We start from the raw sequence: 26627 nt of genomic DNA on the forward strand, positions 1-26627 counted from the left end.
AGTGAGCAGTCCACTGTTTGCAGTTATCTGTATTACTTTTGCATCCACAGCTGTTGGTGGGGAAGCAAACCATTATACTAAAATGGGAGGGAAGGCTGAGTTCCTCAGGCTAAAGGAAGACAGATGTCTAGAGATGCATTACAAGGAGAAAAATGACATCCTTACTAATTATCTTCAGGGAGAATCATTTGCTTATCATTCTACTGTACCTGAAATAACATGCAGAGTGGGGAACAGACAGCATGAGTGTGTAACATGGATATTCTCAGGTGGTTTACATGATAGCACCATGGTCCATGCCTGTCAACATCCTGGAGAGTTTACCTGTAGCCTGATAAATTCTGTCAGGGAACAATGGTGCTACTATGATAACCACAGGCTGGTATTGCCCACAGTGTGCTCCAAGACACACTAATTTCACAGAGTGGTCTGCACAAGGAGGAAACATGCTTCAAAAGTTTGGAATATGATTCACCCTTCATCTTTTCTCAGAGATGTCAAAGCATGCTAGGGGGCCAGTGACTTCAAATCCTGTAATAAAGAAACCTGCTTACTTTTGCAGAATTTGGTGGTTAAACTTATTTTATCACATAGCCTTTTTAGCAGTAACATCAACTAACAGTTCATAAAACTGACGTTCAGAAGTGGTTTTGGGAAATGCTGATTTGGACATTGTTTAATGAGATGCTATACTTATCTTAGTGTTGTAGCTTCCATATTGAGAAGAAAGAAATGGAGTCAATCTTATGGATTAGAATTGATGCTAAAAGGTATTGGTAAGGTGCATAGCAACTCGATTCTTTGCCCTTTGTCATGATCCAAATGAACTGATACCTCCCACTTACGTACTTGAAGTGACAAATATATCCAGTGGTTCTCAACTGGAGCCAATCTTGCCTACTCCTACACTATATTTGGCAATGTAGATACTTTGGTCATTACATTCTGTAGATCCCTACTGGTATCTACTGTGAAGGGGACCCAGGTGCTGTTGAGTATTCTATACTGTACTGGAGACATCCCTGTTACCAAGAATCATGTGTTCTAAACTGTCGTTAGTGCTGAGGTTGAGAAACCCTGCCTTAGACCTGTAGTCATGGCCATGCATTCGTTGAAACAGTAAATATTTATTGAGCATTTATTATATCCCAAGCCCACAAAGTGACTCAGGAATGAGAAGATGATAAACTCATGGCATTTATCACTTAGGTAAGGAAATATATATATTTATTCAATAGTCACAGAGGTAAATATAAGAGAATAACATCGTCAAGTGGTGAGAAAACACATGTCCCTATTTTCTGATTCAAGGGGGGGTATAATTCAAGTAGACTACATTCAATTATAAGAATGAGCTAAATAAAAATGTTTCCTCTTTAAATTATGGAAAGCGATCTCAAGTATAAGTATGTTTAAAGTGCATCTTGAATAAGTAATTTTACATGTATGACTTACCTGGTTTAATATTGTTGAATTCCTTTTCAATGATCTCTTCAGAGGTAGACAGCATAAGGTTTCTTACATATAAGATTTTCACCGAAGACATTGTGTCTTCATCAACTTCTACTTCTGGTTCTGCCCAGTCTACTGCAATCGGATGTCCCCATAACTGAATTCTTCCTGTTGAAAATGATCATGGGTATGATTAATTATTTAGAAATCAGGGTAACATCATCTCAGTTCATACTGATGGCCTTTAAAATTGAACCAACCCTTGAGGTCTTGGATGAGTAAGACCATTAAAAGAGGTAGTTATTGATCTTAAGACATTCAAGTAAATGTCAGAGTTGGCTAAGAGGTGACTACTGGCTTGTTATAATGATTGAGTAGAGAGGGAAAGAGTATGTGGTTTAAAATGGACCAGAAATGAGAAGGTAGTGGGCATGTTTGGCTCTGAGAACAGCTTTTACTGGTGAAGGTAGTTGTTTAAGGGCAGAAAGAGTGCATTTGGCCTCAGACATAGAGTCTGACTTCATGAAATATTCACAAGCTCACTAGGTCACATGTCTGCTGCTTTTGGAATCTGTGCTGTTCTACTGGCCAGGCACCACCACTGAAATATCCACAAAGAATTTCTTCCCTTCCACTGTCCGTCTCTATTCCTTCCTCTTCCTCTTCAGCCAAATAAGTGTCTGGGATTAATCATCATGCTAGGGTGCACAAGTGTAGTTCAGACACCCTAGTTTGTTCTCTGTTCCTCACACTTGATCAAGGCTCACAGCAGCTGTGTCTTTCCTAAACCTCTGCCTCAGCATGGGTAACTTGGAAATTTAAAGGAAAAAATATATCTTAATTAAGAAGACAGTTAAAGTGCAACAGAGAAGTCTACGATGAGGAATTTAACTCTTCTTTGAAAGATAGTTTTATCCAGTACTATATATTTTTACATTCTTATAATAATAATGTGAGCATTTTGCATATTTCCTATGCCCTTCTCAGTTCTTTCTCCTAGTAACTTTGTGGGGGGTGATGGTTCCAATTTTATGGAACAGAAAATGAGCTTTAGAGAGGATAACTATCCAAACCTATTTTCCTTCACCTCCTCTCGCCTTTGTTGTTTGTAACTCAGCTCTTATGCATCTGTGAGGTTCAGGCTGTATTCAACTGGAAGAAAATGTCGAGAGTCAACTTGAATTCTAGTGGGAGGTACTGAGAATTGAAACTGGGGCCTTTACACCTAGTCCTTTCTCATATTTTATTGTGAGATGGCATTTCACTAAGTTGCTAAGTTGCCCAGGCTGGGCTCAACATTGTAATCCATTTTTCTCTGCCTCCCAGAGTGCCTCCCTCCCTCCTCTGCTTGGTAGGGTCTAAATTTGATGGGAAACATAGTTTATTTTTTATTCATTGTTTGGGAACTAGGTAGACCCTATAAACAATTCAAAGCTTGAGAGAACAAAACCAGGAATTTCCAGTGTTGGAAAGCATGTGTTTGTTTAATTATTACAAGTGCAGGGCAAGTATTTTCAACCAAAATGTAGATATTTACTCCTTAGAAAGCAGTCATGATCTGTGACAAAGAGGCCGAGAACACACAATTCAGAAAGGATAGTGTCTTCAACAAACTGGATATCTACTTGTAGATGAAGCTGGACTCTTTTCTCCTACCATGGAAAAACTGCTCAAATGAATTAGAAACTGAAATGTCAAGACTCACAACTATAAAACTGCAAGAAGAAAACCTGGGAAAAAGTTTCTGGATATTGTCCTGGACAATAATTAGTTGGCTATAATCCTAAAAGCACAGGCAACAAAACAAAAAGAGGCAAATGAAATTGCACCTTCACAGCAAAGGAAATAATGAATGGAGGGAAGTGACAAGTTGAGGAGGGGGAAAATAATTGCAAACCATGTATCTGATAAGGCACTGACTTTAAGTCAAGAGACTTAAAGAGACATTTTCAAAAGATGTACCTATAGTACAATGAAAAAAAATCACTACTCATCATGGAAATTAAATTAAAACTCTAACGAGATATTTCTCACATAGGTAGAATGTCTATTATCAGAAAGACAGAATGTAGGTGCTGATGTAGATGTGAAGAAAAGAGAAACTTTATACATTGTTGGGAATTTAAATTATTACAACCATTGAAAATAGAGCTATCACATGATTCAGCAATCTAGCTACTGGGTGTATAGGCCAAGGAAATGAAAGTAGTGTGTCAAAGAGACATCTCTACTCCCATGTTTATGGCAGCATTATTCACAGCAGACAAGATATAGAATCAACCTAAGTGTCTGTCAACAGATAAATGGATAAAGAAAATTTTAGAATCCTTTGAGCCAGTTGATATCACATTGGTAGGCTGTAGTAAGCCACAATGGGAGAGTTAATATCGTGAAAATATGCAAATTCAGGCCTTTGCTTTTCCCCTGGGAGCTATTCATTAAAGGTTTACCACCTCATTAGTGGTGCTTGGACTGTTCTTTCCAGTGTTGCCTCAAATGGTCTAAGCCTCAAGACTTTTAATTCTACCATGCAGCCAAGGATGAATGCCACTGTTTTTGCTTTTGCCTTCTCAGCTTGGGACCCTTGTAAAACTACAAATAAACCTGAAGAGCTGCATATCTCTGGAGGGAACAAAAATGAAAGAAGGCATGGAAGCATTTGATTTCTGAAAATATCTCTGTGGAGGGCTATGGTGGAAATCAGTGTGGAAGAGTGACTTAAGAACATGTGCTTTGGGCTGGGGATGTAGCTCAGTGGTAGAGTGTTTGCCTAGCGTGCACAGGCCCTGAGTTCAATCCCCAGTACCACAAAACAAAAACAAAACAAAACACAAAAACCAAGAACATGTGCTTTGAAGTCAGATATGTTCAATGATCTCAGCTGGAAAACACAGCCTTTGTAAGCATGAGTTGCCTCATCTATAAAACTTGATAATAAAAGTAACTAACACTGTGGTGAAAATAAAAGAAGATGCCCATGAAGGACTCAGTTTATTGCTTTTAAATGATGATTAAACATTACACACCTCTTTTAATATTTCTATTTTCTTACTTGTATATCTTCCCCAGTTAGATACTGTTTTATTTTTTAAATCCTCCATGTCATTTAGAAGAAAGCATTATATGTTGTGGGTGCTTAATAAATGCTTAGGGGTTTAATGGTTTTTCAGGTGCTTGTATTTATGTCACTGTAGGTGAATGTCCAGCATTATTAGCTGATAGACTTAGCAGCAGCTTATAAAATTTGGATTCACAGTGGTATCATCTGGAAAATTTAAAACATAAATGCTTCAAGTTGACACTGCAGAGAAGCAGGTTCATTAGAAGTTAATATGGGTACTTACACAGTTTGAAAACATCCTGAGGAAATTCGAATGTACAGCATTGGAGGGACAATTGTTGATTTAGATTAACTGTCACCAAATATGTGGCCCTAGGAGCAATAGCATTCTGAAAACTTATAAATGCAAATTATCCAGCCCTACTCCAAACAATACTGATTCAGAAACCCTGGTGGTGGGGCTCAGCAATCTATGTTTATCAAGCCCACCAAGTGGGCTTGGTTCTGATGCAGCCAGAGGCTGAGTGTCACTGTCCAGATTTACCAGATTTGGGCTGGATACAAATGTCTCATATTCAGCTTAATGAAGACAAGAGTTGGGAAGAGGGAGCTGCTACTGTTAAGAGAGGTGGCTGGGGAGCAATTACACCACTTAGATAACAATTTTCTCTCTATCACCAAGTCTGGATCGACTTAAGAAGGAAAAACTTACAGTCCTAACTTATCACTGCTTCTTCAGTATCTCCATATTCTTTAAAACTAAGCTTTTCAGAAGGTTTCCAATCACTGAAACCCTTTGCTATTATTGAGTTTACATGGGAGTAATAAGTAGAATGGCCCAAGGAGCTAACATTTTGTTCTGAGGTTTTATTAGAAGGGAAAGAGTTTGCTCTGGGTGACTTGTTCTCCATCCTGCCTCATCTTGTTAGTTTGCTGATAAGGCAGCCTGCTAGAAACCCAGAAAAGTGAAACCCAATTGAGGATGGCTCACAGAGCTATTGGTAAGGGGCTTTGTGATGAATATGGACGGGGTGAGGTGGCTCTGTGTTGCTGGATCTTGCACAAGGAATTCATAACGAAAGGTCTGGACTTTGTGTATAGAAGCACAGTGAAATGGTTGAGAATTTCTGAAGCCCAGCTGCTCAGGCGTTAGTAAGCTGGACACACACACAGTCAGATGCTCTTTGAGTGGGTCAATTTGCTAACTTCTTTGAAAAGATGGGGAATTTTTCAGAAGGTCCATACTTTAAGAGCATTGATTGATCTCCAAAAGCTGTCATTCACCTACCCAGGACCTTCTTTCACCATCCTCTTTCACCCTCCCCCAATTTTATATACCTGCTTCTTTTAATTTTTTGAGACAAGATCTCACTATGTAGTCCAAGAAGGACTTGAACTTGCTATTCTCCTGCCTCAGCCTCCCAGTACTGGAATTAGACATATGTGCCCCCATGCCTGACTATGTATCTCTTCTATACATAATGAATGCCTGTCTACCTGAATTGGGGGAAGAAAGTGACTGATGTGGCCTAAAGTACTGATGCATTCTCAAGATATTGGCTGAACCGGTAGAGGATAAAGAATTAGGAATAAAGGACATAGAAATGAGTGTAGTCTGGGACATTGTGGGATTTGTCCTGAAAAAAAAAGAATTTTTGCTGGGAAATAAAAGAAATGTGGCAGCAAAACCTTCAGGGGCATAAATGAAGGAACTTGAATAACAGGTTTGGAGATTTAGTCCTTAGCTCATACACAACAAGTAGCTGGTGAATATTTTTTGAACAGGCAGATTAGTGACACCATTTAGTCTACAAATATTAAATTCCCATTTTGTCAAGAACTTGCTGAAAGGATGATAGAATATTTTGGAAGTGTTTATTTGGTGGTAGTATTCATGATAGATGGCAAAGGCTACATCAAAGAGAGGAGAGCTGGGAAGATAATGAGAAGACTTTTAGAAAAACAATCGAAAGTAGAGAATATAAGTGTTCAGGCTACAAATGTGACCTGAGAACGGGATAGACACAAGGATTTTCCAGTGGCAGACAGGCTGGTGTTGAAAAAAGAGAAAAATTAAGGATGATAACAAAATACAAAGTCCAGGTTACTAAAAGATAAGGATGTCACATATTGATGGGCATTTGCTCCTGAGAATCTGAGTGAAGAAGTAGTGAAGAAAATCTTCAGCATTGAAAATATCCACCTTCTCAGTAGATACAGCCATTCTTCAAGTTAGTTTTACACATATATATGTTTTTTACTTTAAATTGCCTTTTTGAAAATATTGTTAAATATTCCTTCCAAGGTCAGATTATCCTCCACCTTTGAAAATTTCCAGAGGGTTCATCCTACTCTTTGTTTTGTTTCAAAGAATGTGTACAAAGGCCATATAAATCTAGATGTTTTTGTTGTTTTGTTTTTGTTTTGTTTTTAATTATGGTGGCTCTCTTATCATTTCCATAAGAAAAGTTGGTTCTAATACTGTATGTCTTCTCTTATCTGTCCTTTTTGAAATTATCTTACTTATTAGTTCCCTGTAGCGCTTGATTTTGTATAAGGTTTAGTGAATATATTTAAGTGAGCTGAAGACTTTAAAACAGTTTTTCCCAAGTTGACCTGAGCGAGGCAGTGTCTTGGTGGACACTGTAAACCCAGGAATTGATAGTTCTCTCTGAAATGGGACTGACACTGTAGCTGAAGCATCTAGCGAAGGTGCTTTTCCTGGAAGAGCTTTTATTTCTCTTCCTTCACATTAGACAGGATTTATTGGACAATAGGGAATCATAATAAAAGTATACCACTTAATTGTCATTGGGATAATGTATCACTTGGCATTTTATTATGTCTCCACTATAATGGATAACATTCCCTATATCTAATAAGCCTGATAGCATAATTTATATGCAAAAATAGCTGTGATTGATATGTTTAGTTTTTAGAAGATTCTTCAGTTTAAGGATTCATCATAGGATTGTAATAGTTTAAAGTTCTGGATTTCTCCAGTGCATGTAAATTAGACCCCATTCACAGAATGAATACATTTCTAAACTCAATCTGTGAAAAATTCAGGAAATTGAATCAACTGTGAGATAAATAAAAGAGATGAGTTTAAAATACTGTTATATATAATAATATAATACTGTGTATTATATAGTGGCCTATATAACATTACATTATATTTATACACACACACAAACACACACACAATGACAAACCAGACACAGCCTTCTCTTGCTTCCTTTGCCAACAGCGCAGCAGTGGGAGGAGCTGTGGACTGGGCGCTAGGGCTGCTCACCCGGTAGCAGTTTCCTCCTGGCCATGGCGGCTGCGCGGTGACTCTCATACTCCACAAAGGCAAAGCCCCTGTTTTTGGTTTTATCCGCGGCACTTGGGTAGACGATGACATCCACAACTCCTTCGGTGACCTTTTTCATCTCTGATAAGATTTCTTCTCTCTTCTTCGTTTTTGGGATTCCCCCGACAAACAATCGGCAGTTGTCCACGCTGGCACAGACCCCTAAGAGACGCCCATTTCTTCAAACAGAGCAGGCATTTTGATTAGTGAGCATCCTGTGTCGTTAAAGTTTAAGCTAGAGATTGAAAATGTGTGGTGCTGGGCCAGGGGTGGCCTGCAGAGGGATGGTGTTTGGTTGTCATATTATTCAAACCATTTGTGGAGAGTTTGGCTCCTTTCGAGAGGTCAGAAGATGTGTCAGAGTGGACACTACGTTTTTAATGGAAAAAAAATCACATGAAGCTGGGTAGCACCTCTCTCATTACACTAGGTGTGGATTCATCCACTGTTTGAGCCTCGCTGCTCCGCGATGCACCACCAACATGCAGGCTGCTATGGCTGGCCCACCCTCTTCCTGGCATCTACCAAGTCCTGCAGATACTTGGGTCTGCAGCCTCTCGTGCTTCATTTCTTTTTCAGCCAAAGAAAGAAGCTGCTTTGACACAATTGTTAAAAATGGCCCCTCACACTGTAACAGATGTTCATATATTATTTGGCCCTTACCAGGAGCCTGTTAGTGGGTGGAGTAGGTGTTATTTTAATTTAGTAGGTGTAGAATTTGAGGCTCCAAGAAATTAAGTGCTTTGCTTAAGGTTTTCTAGATTCTAAGGTATAAAACTAACCTCTGGGACCTCAAGTCCTGTTTCTTCCATGGTGCAGAACTGCTTATTAGCAAGGTGAAGTGTGCTTGCCTTCCTTGGCAGAGGACAGATACACTAAACTACTCTAGATTACATTTAGCAAAATGTCTCAAAAATCTTAAGTGTTCATAACTTTTGATCAAATAATGCCCCTTCTGAGAAAGACCCATTTGTAAATAGATAAGAGCAAGAAGTTTTATGGATAAAAATATTCATTGCTGTTAAAGTACTCAGTAAAATGAAAACAAGCAAAGCTTTACAATAAGGAACTGAGTTAAGGTATTGCCATTGAGCTGTTACTGGCTTTGTGACTGGGCTATTTCCTTATTGTGTGTTCCACAGAATGTTTATTATCCCTGGTTCTCGCCCACTAGATGCTAACAGCCATCTCTCAAGTCACCCCAAAATGCCTCACCCTTTCTAAACGTTCCTTAGCACGGACAGTACTGCTCCTGCCTGACAATCGTGGGCAACAAAAATGGGCATTGACATCACAGAATCTCAGAAGTCATTAAAAATAATGTAGAAGGATATTTACTGATTTAAAAATTCTGGTTCATAGTAGGCAGACTCTTTTCTTAAAAGGGTCATTAAAAAGGAGAGTCTGTAAAGATGTGAGAAGGCCATTTTGATTAAAAAAAATCAATAGAAAATCTGGAAAGATAATAAAATGTCAACATAGTGGTTTGGGAACTAGGGTTATGAGAAAATGGTTTTAAGTTTTATTACTTTGTGCTTTTTGATGTTTTCATGGCATTTTAAGCCATATAAATTATGTAGTAACACAAAGTTCTTAAAAGTAAGAAAAGTATTCTTAATAGAAACTACTCATTTGTCATGAATAAAATCTCTCAGCTAGGTGAGTGGGAGACCTGTCTGATGCTGGGGGCTGGTGGCTCTGGGTATGTGACAGGTATTCTGGTCTGGGTCGGGTCGTTGTTCTGGTCATTTCTATGCTTTGCTGAAGAAACAAGACCATGTGTCAGAACCACGACAAATCCACCTCAGTCTGGCAGGCATTGCCCAAGGAAGGTGGTTTCTTGGGGGAAGGAAAGTTTAATAGAGTGTTCTTCCAGATTTAAACTTTAAAAGAGAAAAAAAAACCCATCCTGTAAGATATTTACTTGGAAATTTTCATCATCATCATCATTATTATTTTTTATATTTAGGGGACTGGTCTAGTATCAGTGATCAGGAGGAGCCCAGAATTCCTGTTTCCTATTTTTAAATTTATGTGGTTTGCTGGGACGCTTTCCCAGAATTACTCGGAGACACGAAGTCATCTCTCTAAAGCTGAGGGTTTGACTTTAGTGTCTCTAGAAGCCAGGCATTTAAATGTTGTTTGGTGAATATTTGATGAGGAGGATGATATGACAGTTGTGGGTCTTTTCCGGATAAGAACTATATGTGTCCCCTGAGAAATGGTAGCTGAAAGCAAATTGAAGGTATTGTCTTCTGAGCAAGAGTTTCCTCTCTGGCAGGATGACCCCAGGCAGAGGGGAAGTTATAAAGTTGCCTCTGGTGACTCTCCTGTGCTATTTCATATTCCTCTTATCCCCCTCACTAATCTGTGAAGTATCTCTGTGACTTTACCTTGCCTCTATCATCCAATAGGATCTTTGACGGTGGTCTCAGCCACTCACTTTCTCTTTCCAGGTTGTCATATTCCCTCTCCTCCTCTTCTCCCTCATCTATGCTCACCAGTGTCACAGTTCTCAGCAGTGTTGCATGAGGTGTGTCAGTGTGATATCTGTGAGGTGCTGAGATTTATGTGTATTCCTCTCACTTCTTTTCTGAACAGTTCGTGAAGTAGGCATACTTTTTCTCTGTTTTACAAGCAAGACCATGAATTTTCCAGAGGACGTTGTTAATCATCAGTGACCATGGCAAGTTGATCTATTCATTTTTCAAAAGTGCTGACAAGCCCCAGTGATAATAATGTGTTAAGCTGGTAGAACAGACTCTGTTGGATGCCTACAGTGAATTCCACATTCATCTCAACTCAGAAGTTTTTTAGGAAACGATGCCTCCTGTTGGAATGTCTGGGTTTTATGAAAGATAAAGGAATGGAGGATTTTCCAATTATGAAATCATATAGCTACAATATTTGAAAATTAAATTAAAATATAGCTGTGTATAGCCTTTTCTAAAGCATTTTAGGGTAAATTATTGCATAAGGTGGATGCCCAGAACATCTCTCTGTGATCAGGTGCTCAGGTTAAAAGTAATATTCAAAGAAGCCAAAGGATTTGTCTAAGGGAACCTGAGGTAGACCTTAGGTCTCTTGATTTATTCTCCAAGCAATCTCCCACCCCCACATGAAGTTCTTTTGGGGTCATGGAGGAACATGTGGCAGGCTCCTTAGTTTATTCCAAGATTCTCTTCCAGAGTTCCACTTTGAAACTGCCTGGCTAGGTCACTACTGTAGTAGGCAGGCCAGTTGCCAAATCTGATTTATCTTCCTGTGTCTATGGAGTTTAAGAAAAATGATACAGTATTTGATGCATTTACAGAATTATAAAGACCACATATGACTTATTTGGGGCCTCTCAGTGTGGGAGAAAACTACTGGTGAGAAATCTGCTCTTCCATGCCTCCAATTTAAGATTCCATCAATTTTAAGGTTTGTCTGTATTTCAGAAAGGAATAAATGAGAAAAACTGCATCTTAGAATTGAACTATGCTATTTTTATCATTTAATGATTTCTTACTGCATTCCAAACACCGGATTAAGCATTTAAGAACTCATGCAGTTATCTGCATAATAAACCTATGAAATGGCTTTAAATCCCCATTTTATAGATGAGGAAATTGGGGCACAGAGAGGCTGTTACTTGCTGAACTCAAGTGAAGGCTGGTTGACCCCAACTGTATTATCTATTGCTTTTCTTTTTCTTTTTCTATTTTTTTTACTGCTGCACTAATCTTCCTCCCACATGTCCCCAGGTTTCCTTTAAGAAAAGATTTATAGCAGTTTTCTTGTCTAAGTGAAATTTCTAGAGCTCAGTTTTATGAACTTAGCCTTTTTTCATTTTCAATTTTATGGAAACAGGCTATGGGTGGCTTGGGACCAGTTATGTCCTGGAAAACTCCTGAGGTCTATGCTTTGCACTGTTGTCTATATTTGGCGGACACTCCCTGCCCCCTCCGATTTCTATTCCAACCACAGCCCCCTCCTGACTCCACTGTCACGCAGTTATAGTAACTCAGTCACTTCCAGTAAGGCAGTCTCTCCTGGGATGTCTGATGTGCTAAGTGCCCGAAGCAGAGCTCTTCCTATGTTCCTTACTATTACTCAGCCCATTCTATCCTAACAGCATTACCACACAGGTACTGAACCCAAATCCTAGGTTCCTTCTTTAAATTCTGCCCCTCACACTTCACTTTATTTATTTATTTTTAATTTATTTAATGTATTTATTTTTTGAGACAACATCATGCTATACAGTTTGGGCTAGTTTGAACTCACTGTGTAGCCTAGCCTGGCCTCAAATTCACTGTGGTCCTTCTGCCTGAGCCTCCTGAGTGCTAGGAATATAGCTGTGGGCCACCACACTCGATTCTTTTTTTTTTTTTTTTTTGGTTTTTCTCCTGTACCGGGAACCGAACTCACGACCTTGTGCTTGCCAGGCAGGCACTTTTGCCGCTGAGCTAAATCCCCAGCCCCTCGATTCTTTTTTCCACTTTAAATTCATTATTTAGCAGTCTGTGTCCCCAGTCTGCACAGTAAATCCCAGGTCAGACCTTTCTGTCACCTCCACCCATGAATCTTTGTCTCCTTTCATCAACTCTTATCTCCATCTAGACAGTGCAGCGCCTTTCTCCATGGCTTTCCTCTTAGAGTCCTTCCCTGGCTGTACTCTGTTCTCCACTCAACAGCCAGGGCAGCATTTTAAAACCTTGACTGTAATTAGAACCCTCCTATGGTCCCTCTTCCCAAGAGGAAAACTCAAATTTTGTATCCTGGAGTACAAGAGCATTCAGCTCTGTTACCTTCAGTCTTCCTCACTCTACTCTGATCTTCCTGCCTGGACTTTCTTTCCATCCTCCCCACATATCAAGCTTGCTCTCATTTTGGGAACTTTGTACATGTTCGTCTTCCTCTTTTTGGAATAATCTTACTCTAAATCTGTCATAGCTGACTCCTTTTTAGAAAAAAACCCCTTTTTATTAGTACATGTTAGTTGTACACAATGATTACATTGATTACGGGGAGTTGGTACACGGGTATAGCACATCCTTATTCTTCTTATGTTCCCTTCCCTTCTCTCTGCTCTCCCTCCAATTCTTGGCCTCTTTCCCATTTGCAAATATCTAAGTCCCTCTTTCTGTCATCTCTCCATTCATGTCTCAGATCAAATTTCATTTTGCCAGATAGTATTTTCTTAAACACACCAAGTTAAAGCCACCTCACAAAATTGTATACCATTTCTGGTTTTATTTTTTCATACTTTTTAAAAATATCTTATATATTTGACTGTTTACTGTGAAGATATGTATCTTGATGCATTTTTAGCATTTTAAAGTGTCCAGCATGTATTTGTGAAATGGAGAAATTAATGAGTTTTGTTTCATTGAACATGTCATGAAACTTAGTCTGGCACTTCATGTGGTATTGATATTAGACAAATATATTCCACTAGAGTTACTTCCACCATGGAAAATATCTAACATTTTTGTTTGGCTACCTTGAAAATATATTATATTAGATAAGCTTGACAAAAAGACAACAGGTACATTGTTGATTCAATTTTAACATAGAAGATGGAGCTTTTACCTGATTTCATAATTATTAAGTTGCTTGATTGCATTCTTGGCTTCCAGTTTATTTGAGAAAGTTACAAATGCATATCCTCTATTGTTGCCATTAAAATCCATCATCATTCTCATTTCATAAATTTTACCAATCTATAAGAAATGCAACAAAAAATTCATGTTTATATATTTGTCCTTCCAAATGAATGTACACATACACACATGCGCACACACACACATGTGCAAATACACTCACACACGCACGCACGCACGCACACACGCACACACACACACAATGTTTTCTGCACTGTGCCTCCTGCCAGTGTCTGGCATCTGCCTCCTATGTGGAATGGCCTGCATATTTTTTATGCTGGGTTCAGATCAACTATCTGACTGATGGAAAAGTCAAGTTAAATAAAGAAACTATACACAAGTGGCATTTCAGCATGAACAAACAGAATGTTTTTGACGGAGCAAATGACCTTTCATCACACAATTATCTGGAGATCTATGCAAATTCTTGGGGCCCTGCCAACCCATTTGTCATCAGAAGTATGATTTCTTGATAGAATTGTCATCCATGCCTTCCAGCTTGGCTTTTGAGGTCTCCACAATTTGACCTCTACTTGGTCACACTCTAACACTGATGTTTAAAACAAAAGCCATGAAGATTCATTTGGAACCTTGCTAAACTAACTTCTTGTCAGATTGAACTAGTGTTTCAGAGTGTGGTCTGGGGAATGCGCTACTTTCTCAGTTTGTAGGATGAAGGTAAATGCTTGTGCATCTCAATTCAACTAGTGCATAGCCAAGACTCCCATAGCAGAAGAGCACTCACTCTAGCCCTGGCTATAGCTCCTCTGCTTGCTCATACTGTATTCTCTCCTATACCTCAGCTGCCCTCTAGCAATCCAGTTCAGCAATTCATTATCTGGGGCTGCTATAAAAGGGGGGCTTAAACAGAAACAATAGGTATGTGTGGGCAGAAGTGTCATTAAGCATATACCATTTCCATAGTGGTTCACTGCCCCTTTGTTACCCTACTCTGAAATTTTCAGTGATGTATCCCTATTTCTTCTGGATTTATTGGGAAAGAGTTTGAACATGCTTCATCTGTGCTTCAGGGGTCTCCTGACACTTACTTGAGGTTAAGAATATAAGATGCTTAAAGGATTATAGTTTGCCTATGTGCCAAGTGAGACGATAGACATGAAATTAAGTACAGTTTTGAATCCGGGGCTGAGCGACACACACAAACACAAGCACAGTGAAACCTGATTTGAGAATTTAGGAGAAGAGCTAAACTCTAATACTGACTAAATTTTTCTAAAACATGCATGCTGCTGATAACCACTGGGTAAATCATAAAAAATAAATATTTTTGAGCTTAGTGAAAAATATTCTTTGGAATTAAAACTGAGGAAATGTATTTTTTGATAGTTATACATGATATTGAGAAGCCATATTTTCAATCCTATTGTTATATTAGGGTAGACAAGACATTCAGACTTGTAGAAGAAACTTTTATTCTGAGTCAATACATAGAGGAACATGCTTGAGCCATGACAAGCACACACATTCTTTTTAAATGGAAACGCTGCACTTTGAAAGGTCATTAAAATATCAAGTTGGGGCAGTATCTTATTTAACTAGACTGTTGTAGTGTGACTCTAGATTTATAGGTACAATGAATTTACAATGTGATGGCCACGTGAGGAAGATGACTGGGGAACAAGCTCTAAACCTGAGAGTCTTTAGCATTGTTAATTCATTTGTGAACAGGACAAAGATCTGGGTCAAGTGTGGGGATATAGCTCAGCAGCATAACTCTTGCCTGGCTAGTGCAAGGTCCTGAGTTTGATTTCTGGTACAAACGAAAGGAAAAGAGCTGAATCAGGGCAATAAAAAGGCAGTCACTCATGGCTAGAAACATTTTAACTTTGGCAATTGGAAGAGAAACCATTACTGACCGAGATGAACAGGAGTGAAAGCAAAGTGAACAGAACACTACTTTCCTCTTGAAAGAGAAGTTAAATATTAAAGTCAGACTCACTTTCTCACATAATGGTATAAGTTCATCTTCAAAAAGGTCCCGGGGAAGTTTTCCAATAAAAATTTCACAGCCTCTCTCCGGCGGTGCAGCATCCCAACCAGGTGGCGGGCCACCGTATTTTCTCTGGCCATTTTCCTGCAAGTCCAGGATGGGGTGTATGAGGGAGAGAAGCAAATGGTAAAATCTCTAATTTGATTCTCTTGATTATTTTTCAAAATCATTCTCACTGACAAATACTAATAGCTGACTGGTTGGATGAAGGTGAAGTCTTTCATGAACTGCAATATCACACTATGTGCTTCAGAGACTTGCTCAAGACAAGCACTGATAACACTTGAAAGTACAAATATGAGGTGATTTTTTAAAATTTTTATTTTATTGTGCTAGAGTGTCTAACATATATCTACCCTCTTTACAAATTAAAGAGTTATTTCATCATTGTCATAAATTCGGCAAAGTCTGATAATTTTAATCCAGAACTCTGATTTCATGTTGGAGGTCGAGTGGTGTGGTGGCAAAGATGCCAGAGCTGGACTGTGCAGCTTTGTTATTTATTGGCTGTGGGCACTGATCCCAGTGACTTAGCATCTCTGAAGGTTTTGATTAGAGGGCAATACACCAAATATGCATGGTTCTTGGCTTATGATAAATAGTCAACAATTGTTAATTCCTTCCTTTTCCCTGGGTTTATGCTGTTTCCTGAACAAGGCCAGACACTGTCAGCACCTAAAGAGGACCACGTGAAGGTTAACATGTGGAGAAATGAACCAACTGATTTGGGGGATATCAGGTGAGGGGTTTAAATCTGTTTCCAAAACTGACATAATGGTAAGAGGTGTTTACTACTGTTGGATTTTTATATAGCAAATAATAATGTTCATAGTCCAAGTGGAGTTAATTTATTTTTCTACCTTTGTTCGATTTTTTTTCCTTTCACCGAATGAATGTATTTCTTCCCTATGACCTAAAGAATGTACTTTTTTTCCCCTGGAGGACTAACACCAGTGTTTTCTGCAAGGTTATCTTTGTTTTATAGAGGATAAAGACCAAAGTTACAAATGAGCCTAATTGATTTGTATTCGTTCATTTTTTGGACAAAGGTAAACTACTTTGCACTTTGGCACAGTTAAAAAGCTAGGTCATTACATTTTATTGTGATATTTGGAGAAAGGAACATATAAGGGACAAAATATCAGTGTTAATTACTAACTTCACAATTAATATTTTAAGGAGCTTTACACTATAATACATGTTGTTGGGGAACAAATGGTAACATACAGAGTCAAAAGATAAATGCCCCAATGTATCACTGCCCATCATGAGAAGTAGTTACTGTTCAAAGCTTCAGTCTGCATATCAAATATTTTCTCTACATAATCTGAAAAGATTTGTGTCAGTTGTTTAAGGACACTTTTGTGATAAATGTTCATTGTTTAAAATCAAAATAAAGGAGCTTTTAGTACCACTGTTAAATCTCTATACCAACGTGAGTCCTACAATTTTTTAAATAAGAGTTTGCCCAAAGGCTCTTTGGATCACTGTTTTTAAATTATGCCTGTGGTCAGGATCACTTCTGCATTCCCAATAATTTGTATCATGTTCGTTTAAATAATGTGGTGAATGGTCTATCTTTTCTTGACTACTTACTTGTGGCAACTGGTTTGCTCATCTTACTGAATATTTTAAATTTGCCTATAGACTTCTTATGATTTTTTCTTAGCCTGCATTCTTATTTAGTAGGAAAACTTTGGTATCACTGACAAATGAAATAATTTATGCTTTAGAAAATAAGACACAACAAAACCTTTAGGACTCAGTGGTCTGTATGTCATCAAAAATTTCCTAAAACTATAAATTTGACATGTGTAAAGATATTAAAGATTTTACTTATTATTTATTTTCTAACAAATAGTTATATAGCACTTACTATTGCTGTTGTTCTAATCCTCACAACAATGCCATGGGTTAGAAACTATTGTTATCCAATTTATAGAAGACTCTGAGGTCCAGAGAGTAACTTACTGAAGCCACATGGTTGTTGGGTGAAGGCAGGCGGGTATGAACCCAAGAATTCCACGTTAGTTTATCAACTTTATCCCTTAATGTTCCTGCCTTGACTAAGAGAAGCCTGAGAACTTATAACAGATATATACATTAAAACTTTTATTTATGAAAAAGTTGAGAACATCCATGCTACATATAAAGTCCTTTTCAATTTCCACTCATTTTATTACACTCAATTTTTAGAATTTTAATGAGAAAAAGTAAAATAAAATTTCAAAGCAAGACAATGGGAGAGTAACAATGGTTAATGCATTGCATATTGTTATCTTTAAATTAGTACAAGATTTCAGCACTTAATTGTCCAAAAAATATTAGCACAAATCTTTATTTTCAATGAACTAAGAGAAATTAGTAGTACAACTATTTTAACTTTGATATATATATATATAGTTTATACATATATATATATATATATTTGTTTTTCTCTTCCTTCTTTTACCCAGTCCTCCATTTCCATTTCCTCCATTCCCCATCCCAATTTCTCTTTCTTTTTGAAGTGTTTTCCCATTTTACAATATCTATTATATGTTTGGGATCTTACTAACTTTTTCTTATACTAGGGAGACAGTACAATGTTTACACATATTTGTCTGTTTTATTTCACTTATGATTATGGTCTCAAGTTGCATCCATTTACCTATAAAAGTCTCTAGTTTATCTGTCTTTGTGGCTGAGTAGTACTCCATTGTATAAAAACACCACATTTTTTAATCCATTCCTCAGGTGATGGGTATTTAGGTTGTTTTCAAGATCAAGCTGCTATGTACATGCGTTCATATGTATTGCCATTGTATGAGGTTTTTAATTCTTCTGGGAAGATACCCAGAAGAGGAATAGCTGGGTCAAATGGAATCTCTAATCCTAGTTTTTTATAGAAATCTCTACACTGATTTCCACAGAGATTGTACCAGTCTACACTTCTACCAGCAGTGAATAATGATTCCTTTTCCCCACAGCCCCTCCAGCATTTGTTATTGGTTGATTTCTTGTTAATAGCCATTCTTTCTGGGGTGCGATGGAATCCCAGTGTTGTTTTAATTTGCATCACTTGAATGGTCAGTGATGTTGAACACTTTTTCATATATTTATTTGCTGTTTGTATTTCTTCACATGAAAAGTGTATATTCATCTCAGATGCCCATTTTTGGGTTGGGTCTTTAAATTGGGGATGTCTGATTTTTTTAGTTCTTTATACGTTCTTGATAGTAATCCTTTGTCTGAGGAACAGCTAGCAAACATCTTTTTTCTGCATTTTGGGTTTTCTCTTCACTCTGTTGGTGATTTCTTTTGCTCTGGGAAAAGCTTCTTAATAAGATGAGATCCCTGTTGATTCTTTGCGATAGTTCCTGTGCAATTAAGGTTTTATTTATAAAGTCTTTGCCTACCCCAATGTCTTTGAGACATTTTACCTATTCTATTTCCGGAAGATTTAATGTTTCTGTTTTAATAACTACCCTCAATTTTGAAGAGGATATTTCACACGTTTGTTGCTTAGAGAGATGCATGTTAAAACTGTTCACCATCACGCTCCTCTCTGGACAGCTCTCCCTGGGTGTCATGATGGTCCTTCTTGCATTCTTTTCTGTATATCTTGTGGAATTAATTTAATAGAAATTTGGCAGTGTTTTTACCCTTCAGCTTGAGGAAATCAAACTCCCACCCCATAATAGTAAAGTGGTTATTACATAATTTCTGATTTGCCAAGCTTTGTATGAGAGTTGCAAAATAAATACACAATTGACAAATGGACCTTTTATTTTCCCTTTGACATTCTTGATTGCTGTAATTGCTATGAATTGTACCAAATCTTTTGTATGTGAGTATTAAAGGATTCATTTGCTTATGAGTCAAAATGATTGATTAGGCAAACTTACTGTGTTTTCTGTGGTTTGTATTAGTATTTGGAAAAAGTGCCCTAAGAATTAGGCAATTATAAAGACTGACCAGTTCAGAGATGCCCTGACTTTCATGTAGTGGAGGAGATTTGCTCTCTGAACCACCCACTGGGTTTGGAATGTACCAGTGGTTGGAGTCTAAACCAATTTAAGGCAGGCAGGAACATTAGTCATGGGGTTAGAATAGCTGTCCCTTACTCAAAAGGGACAGTTGGACTCTGGGTTTTGGTATTTCAGGCACTATTTTTGTAGTTGAGTAGTTTAAAATAGATAAATTATAACTGCCCAATTATAAATACTCTTTTCCCTTCTGGTTGATGTCCTCATGGGACGTATTCTCTCTAGCAGTTCAAATGTATTAATAGTTCAGAGAAAAAGAACATAGAAAAATTTTTTAAATGAGAAGATGTTTATTAAATGCTGGGAACTTTTACTTTTCCAGTCAAAGACTTAGAAACTTCTCTTTCCCTGGTCAGATACAAAGAGCAGAAAATCTTCAAACTGTGCCAATTAAAAATTGAGGATCCAACTCTTAACTATAAATGCAGTGGCTTTAAACAATGAATACTGAGCCTACCTCACTTTACGTGTCAAAAGTGTTTGGAAATTCCTATCATAGACATTTCAAGTCCTTCACAATGAAACCATAGTTTTTAAGGAATCATAGCTACCATTTTTTTGACCCTGGAAAAATAATCAGACAACCTTTCTCAGTAGATCATTCTGGCCAGTAAGCCTTAGCATGAGAATTAAAAAGACTGAATTCATTTTGGCATCCAGGCATCTGAACCTTTTATACATTTGGGGAAACCTGGGCAAAACCACATTTTCCTCCCAGATACTTGTCTTTTCAGCTTCCCATGTCATGGGAATGGTCATGGCTTTACAGGAAAATAAAACTGAGTTCTGGTGGAGAACTGCAATATTTCAAGCTTTAGTACTGAGTAAAGCTTCAAGCTGAGTACTCTTTGATAGTGGATGTATTTTTATTATGAATTTGAGATGGAGTAGTTTTGTGTTTCATCCTTAAAAGCTTATCCTTGAATCTTGTCCAAGTCCAACATTTCTATTATCTGGTACCTTTACTTGAATTCTTTTTCTACTTTTCATCCAGAATTATCTTCTATTATTTGCACAGAGAAGTAAAAGCAACAACAAAATCTAGTCAAGTTAGGCAGGGTGATAAGTGCTATGCATGTATTAGCTTATAGAACCTTCTCAAGAAGACCACATTTTATAAAGCTTTATAATGTAAATTTTTGGCCATTCGTAGAAATATTAAATTCAAGAATAGACAAAATTTGAAATCTGAAAACATTTCTGAGTATGTATATTTGTTTCAACACAAGAGAAGAAGCAAAATGCCAGCTCATTTCTAAGACCCTCTGTTTATACTTTTCAGCAAAGTTAGCCCAGTGATGGCGACGAAGCACATGTTTCCAAGGCCAGGTGCTGCTTATGCATACCTGTGGCTTGGACATGTGCAGGACATGCTGCTGCAATCTACAGAGCCTCTAAAGTGCATGTAAGAAATCACTTGATGAAAGCTTTTGTGACATTTTCACTCATTTTGGGCTTTCAGAATATGTCATTCATTCAATAGGTCCATCTAGCCTTTTATTTAGACATAGTTTGCCTTTTAAAAATTAGCTAATATTATAGCAGCTGAAGATCCTGTTAAGTTTTATAAAACTGTACATATGCCATAAAAGTATAAGACATATTTGATTTGGATAATTGGTCTTGTGTCTTTTTCTAGTTTCTACACATGCTACTCTCACCTGATGTGTTTGTGGGTTGGCATGAAAGGAATTTCATGTTTTTCTTCATCACACCTTTGAAGTTTAATTTTTCACAAGCTGAGAGACATGGCAAGGCATTCAGTATTTCCTGACTTTATTTTTTTCATCTATTAGAAAAGTGGGTTTGTTAGGTGGTTGTAATAATTCTGGGGTGGTGCTAGGGTGGTACGAAGATTCTCATGAAAGAAAGACTGACTTAGACACTATATTTAAATGTGGAAAAATGTTCCCAAGGAGTTTTGTGAGCTAGTGAATAGAAGCCTTTCAGGCAATGCCAAAATTTTAAAAATTAGTATATATCCAATTGCGTATCCGTACTGACTTGACACTTATTCTTTTTTTTTTTTTTTTTTTTCCAGGTACTGGGAATTGAACTCACAACCTTGTGCTCACCAGGCAGGCGCTGTGCCGCTGAGCTAAATCCCCAGCCCAACTTGACACTTATTCTATTAATTACTTAATGTATTTCTTTTCATTGATTTACCTTAAGATTTTAGAGTTACAGATAGTACTTTTTTGTTTTTGTTTTGTTTTTTGTTTTTCTTCCGGTACCAGGAATCAAGCTCAGGACCTTGAGCTTGCCAGGCAGGCACTTTTGCCGCTGAGCTAAATCCCCAACCCCTTGCCTCAAGATTTTAATACATAAATAAATACATACATTTTTGTATCAATGACTTCATGTGTGCACAATATATTTTTAGAATGGGAATTTTTAGTAGAATATATATATGTGTGTGTGTATGTATATATGAATGGACTGTCAGTTTCATTTCTCATAAGTGGAAGGTATTTATAAAAACAGATGTGAAACAGGAAAATCATGATCAATTTTCAGCTAGACATTGTCAATTGTAAGCTCTGATTTCTTGTCTTGCTCTTTAAAAGGATTAGTAGGAGTTGGACTATGGTTTAGGTACATTTCCAATAGCTGACTTTTCTCATCAGAAAGCCTGAAAGAGAGTGGAAAATGGAATGATTCTCTCATTATGGGATTCACTGTTACTTAATGCGGCAGCAGTGTACCATTTAACACCATGTCCATTCCCTGCTCAGCACTTCTGTTAGAAAGCCTGCTGTTACAGAGGCTCACGGCTGCTAAGGTCCTAGACAAATTGATGATGATAGTTCATGACTGTGCCAATGTCTTTTTTATCTAGCTATGTTTAATAGCTTTCTGTCCATCTCCTAAAAATTAAGTTCTAAAGATGAAGAATCTCTTGTTGTGGTTGTTGATGAGTGTTAACAAGTAGCATTTTAAAAAAATCCTAAAGTTGCCTGCAAAAAGAGTCCAGACTCCAAAAAAAAAACAGTTCATACTTTTACCCATTTGTGTCAGAAAAGTTATACTAATTTCAAGCTGATAAAATAGAGAGTTGTGCTTCTAGTTTAAAGAGATGCAACATAGTGTATTGTTTGCAAAGATTTGGAATCTCTTATTGTAGATCTCACATGCCAGCTCTTGCATTGGGCTATTTCAGAAGAAAGTCATTGTTGTTTGAAAATACCTTCTGAAACACATCTCCATTTCTTAGAATAAAGTTCCCACAAATGTTGAGCACATGTACTCTCCATAAAGGGATTCACAGTACTGCTCCTTCATTTGGAGTCTTCCACACTGCGCTATGACATCTCTGGCGAGTAGAAGCAAGGCATCTTAGTTTTAAAATAAAATTGGCTTGTAGGTGGCTGGAGTGATAAGCTCAGCATGTGCCTGTGGTGATCTATTGGTCTTATTTTATTCTCATGTTTATTGCTACCTATTTAAAGAATCGACATCCATGAACTTGATAAACGACCTAAGTCCTTGGATAGCAGGGATGTGAGCAGGTGGTGAGAACAGGCAACAGAAGAAAAAGGACTCAGAAGTTATATTTTGCCATGAAGTCAAATTTCTGTTTCAGTCAATAGGATTTTGTGCAGTGATTGGAAAGGAATGACAGTGTCACAGTGTTTCCCATCTGCTTCTCTCTAAGCCAGTCTAGGTGAAGCCAGCCAGTAACCATGGAGTCCTAAAATTGCTTATTGTTTTTAATTCTATTGTTTGTAGTATCTTACTTAACTGACCACATTATTGTTATTTAATGACCTTCTTTGTATCTTTTTATATTTTTGACTTAAAAGTGTTTTATATTTTTTTACTTAAAGTATTTTTATAGTGTTTTAATATTTTTTTACCTAAAGTGTTTTACATATCAGACAAAACACTTTAAGCTATTCCCATTCTTTTTGCTTTCCATTTGAATGAAATATATTTTTCCTTCCCTTCACTCTCAGTTTCTGTGTATCCTTGCTGGTGAAGTGAATCTCTTGTAGGCAGAATATAGTTGGGTCATTTCTTTTTTTTATCCATTCCTCTATTATATGTCTTTTAACTGGAGAATTTAATCCATTTATACTAAAGGTAATAGTGATGAGTGAAGGCCACTACTGCCATTTCGTTAATTGTTTCCTTGTGTTTTATGCATCTTTTATTCCTTCTGTCCTCTCACTGTCTGTTTTATAGTTAAGAGATTTTCTTTAGTAGTATGTTTTGACTTTTTTTTATTGTATCTGTTATGAGGTTTTTGAACTTTGGCTATCATAAGGAGGCTTACAGAAAAAAAATTTATAGTATAATGGGTTATACTTTTAACTGGTAATTTAATTTTGATTGTATAAAAACACTTTGTGCTTAACTCATTTTGAATTTTTCTTGTCATAATTTATGGTTTTTTTATTAAATGTTCTTTAGCCCTAAATATATAGCAGATTACAGTCATGCTTAGAGTATCAGAGAATTCTAAATAGGAGTGGATTTTAACTTTTACTAGTGAGTTTTATGCCTTCACCTGTTTTCATGCTACTCATTATTGTTTGTCTTGAAAAGCCCTTAGCATTTCTTGTAAGTCTGGTGGCGATGAGTTTCCTCCACTTTTGTTTGTATGAGAAAGTTTTTATATCTCTTATTTCTGCAGGATAGCTTTGCTGGATGCAGTACTCTTGATTGGCAGCATTTCTTTTTTGCTTGAGAACTTTGCATGTGTTATCTCACTCCTCTTGGCCTCTAAGGACTCTGTGGAGTGGTCTGCTACTGGGCACACAGACCCTGTCCTCTGTTTTATTTGCTTCTTCATATTGCTAACTTCATAATCACTTTGTCGTTGACAATGTGATAGACCCCCTTAAAATTACTAAAGTAATTTAGGGGGTAGTTAATTTGGATTATGTTTAGAAGAGATTGATATCCAAATCAGACTAATATTGATCTAACGCCATCCTCTCTACTTTATGGCTTGATTTATATTTTTGAAGAACTTAGCAAATTAGAAACAACTGTGTGGTTACATTGACAATCCACATAAGAGAACATACATGGAAAGTTTGAGGGGTGGGAATTCAAGATTGTAATTTGTTTCAGGTTTGAAGGGATTGTTCTCAGGAAATCAGGTTCATGGTTGGTGGAGACAGAGGAAAATGAAGCCCACTTACTTCTCTTATTGATCTGCTATAGTATTTCCAGATCTTTGAAATGAAGCCACATAAATGTCTTTATTTCTCAAGGGTCTTCTGCGTTTTACAAATATTTTGGTTAATGAGTTGTCGTTTTGCCAAGGGTGCTGAAATCTCCTTGGCTCCTTGCAAGGTATACCAGCTGTCATGTCTTGTCAGCTTTAGTGTCTTTTCTGAAGAAGACCACCTTCCACTCTCTGTCCCACAACTTGGTTTATGGTATTTGAGGCATGTATTTGTAAATATTTATTTCTTTGCTTGTTTATTTTTCCTTTTCCTAAAGAATAATCTGAAACTATTTTTCTCTTTTTGACATCAATAAATGAGTTAACGAATGCTTGAACGAGGTTTCAGAGCTTGAGCTGAATCAGGAGGACTGCGAATGATACATGCACCTCTAAAAGCATAGGTAATTTTCCTTAAAACCTGTGCATTAGTTCTAACACAGGGTACTACATTAAGGATTAGAGTCTGGAACAGCAAACTTTTTGTAATGTGCGAGTTGATATTTTATTTTATTTAAAAAATCCTTTAAAGATATAAAAAACATTCATAACCCGCAATGACTAGGGAAAGAGGCTATTGCTATATTTGGATCGTAGCTTGCTGATCCCTGGTATACAGTTATGTAATTCTGGGGCTAGTTGTTACAACTGTGGAGCAGAAAAATTGGACTATATCAATATTAAACAAATTTCAAAGATAGAAAGACTTCAAAAGAACAGCTTAATAAAAACCTAGGCCACTATAATCCAGATATAATAATGAAATTTTCTCAGTATTGTTTTTAACTCCTACCTGAATGATTCTTGAAAATTTTCCTCACATTATGAAAATTTTTGTCTTTGTAACCAAAATATTTCATATTCATTAGAGAAAGTTTAGAAAATAAAGAAGGGTATCAAAAAAGAAAAAGTATACTTAATCAAAGATTGCATTTTTTATTTTTCAATCTTTAAAATTGTGGGTGAATAATTTCTTAAAATATTATTTGTAAATTTATAGATGGCATTAAGATTTTTAATTAAATGTTGAAGTATAAATGCTACATCTTTGAAAATTCTTTGAAATCATATTTTTATGTGACTAATTTGGAAATAAAAAGATGATCATATTTTATTTGGTTATTAATATTTTCTTGGACATTTAAAATGTGTTTAATTCTAAATAATTTAATTATGAAGTATAAATTTATAATTTTAAAGAATTATAAATTACTCTATGTTGAGCATCTCATGTATAAGTTTCTGTCCTTGTTTTAAGATCTACAGAAAAGTACCTTCTCATTCTGTGATGCTTTTAGTATATGGCTCATTTGAGGTGACTTTAGGTTGTCATTTTTTATTTCTAATAAATTAACTTTAAACTCATCCATTTTATATGAACTTTAGTCAGGAGGTATGTTTTATACTTTATAATCCCAGTGGCCTGGCACTAACATATTTGTTTTTCAATAATAGAGACTAAGGAGTGACACCAGAAAAATAAAAACCTTTGATATTTATCCAGAACAATGATTGATTTATAAATGCAACAAGACTATGATACCTCAGAAACACTGATTGAGATGTAATGATTCCTGGAAAACAGTGGGAAACACTAGATAAATAATGCTGATATATGCTATCTTTTAAGTAATTTAAAAATAACATGTGGCATCTATCCTGCATCTACATTCAGACTACTTGAGGGCTGGCTTTATTAAACATATATTTAGTTTCAGTTGTAATAGAATTAAAATTCAAGTAAACTGACCCTACATTGGGTAGAAAGCTTTCTGAATACACTCCTCTATGAGAATACATTTTCCTAGGTCTCAGAAATTTTCTAAGGAAAACTCCAGGTGGAGGAAGAAGCATCCTCATGTTACAGAGTTTATGATGCACATCATTAACGTATTC

General features: G+C 36.8%; 1 protein-coding gene across 3 annotated transcripts in view; it reads right to left on the bottom strand.

Moving 5' to 3' along the window:
- Positions 1 to 26627, bottom strand: part of A1cf (APOBEC1 complementation factor) — an 85232-nt gene that overhangs the window by 27341 nt on the left and 31264 nt on the right. For all 3 annotated transcript variants that reach the window (XM_005385901.2, XM_005385900.2, XM_013514917.1), the window contains 4 exons: positions 15477 to 15611; positions 13446 to 13576; positions 7809 to 8047; positions 1456 to 1620 (listed from right to left, as the gene is read on the bottom strand). In XM_005385901.2, coding sequence (XP_005385958.1) covers positions 1456 to 1620; positions 7809 to 8047; positions 13446 to 13576; positions 15477 to 15611 — 670 coding nt within the window. The remainder of the gene's footprint in view (positions 1 to 1455; positions 1621 to 7808; positions 8048 to 13445; positions 13577 to 15476; positions 15612 to 26627) is intronic.

Source organism: Chinchilla lanigera, unplaced genomic scaffold, assembly GCF_000276665.1.
Source record: "Chinchilla lanigera isolate Chin_1 unplaced genomic scaffold, ChiLan1.0 scaffold00024, whole genome shotgun sequence".
Classification (NCBI taxonomy): Eukaryota; Metazoa; Chordata; class Mammalia; order Rodentia; family Chinchillidae; genus Chinchilla; species Chinchilla lanigera.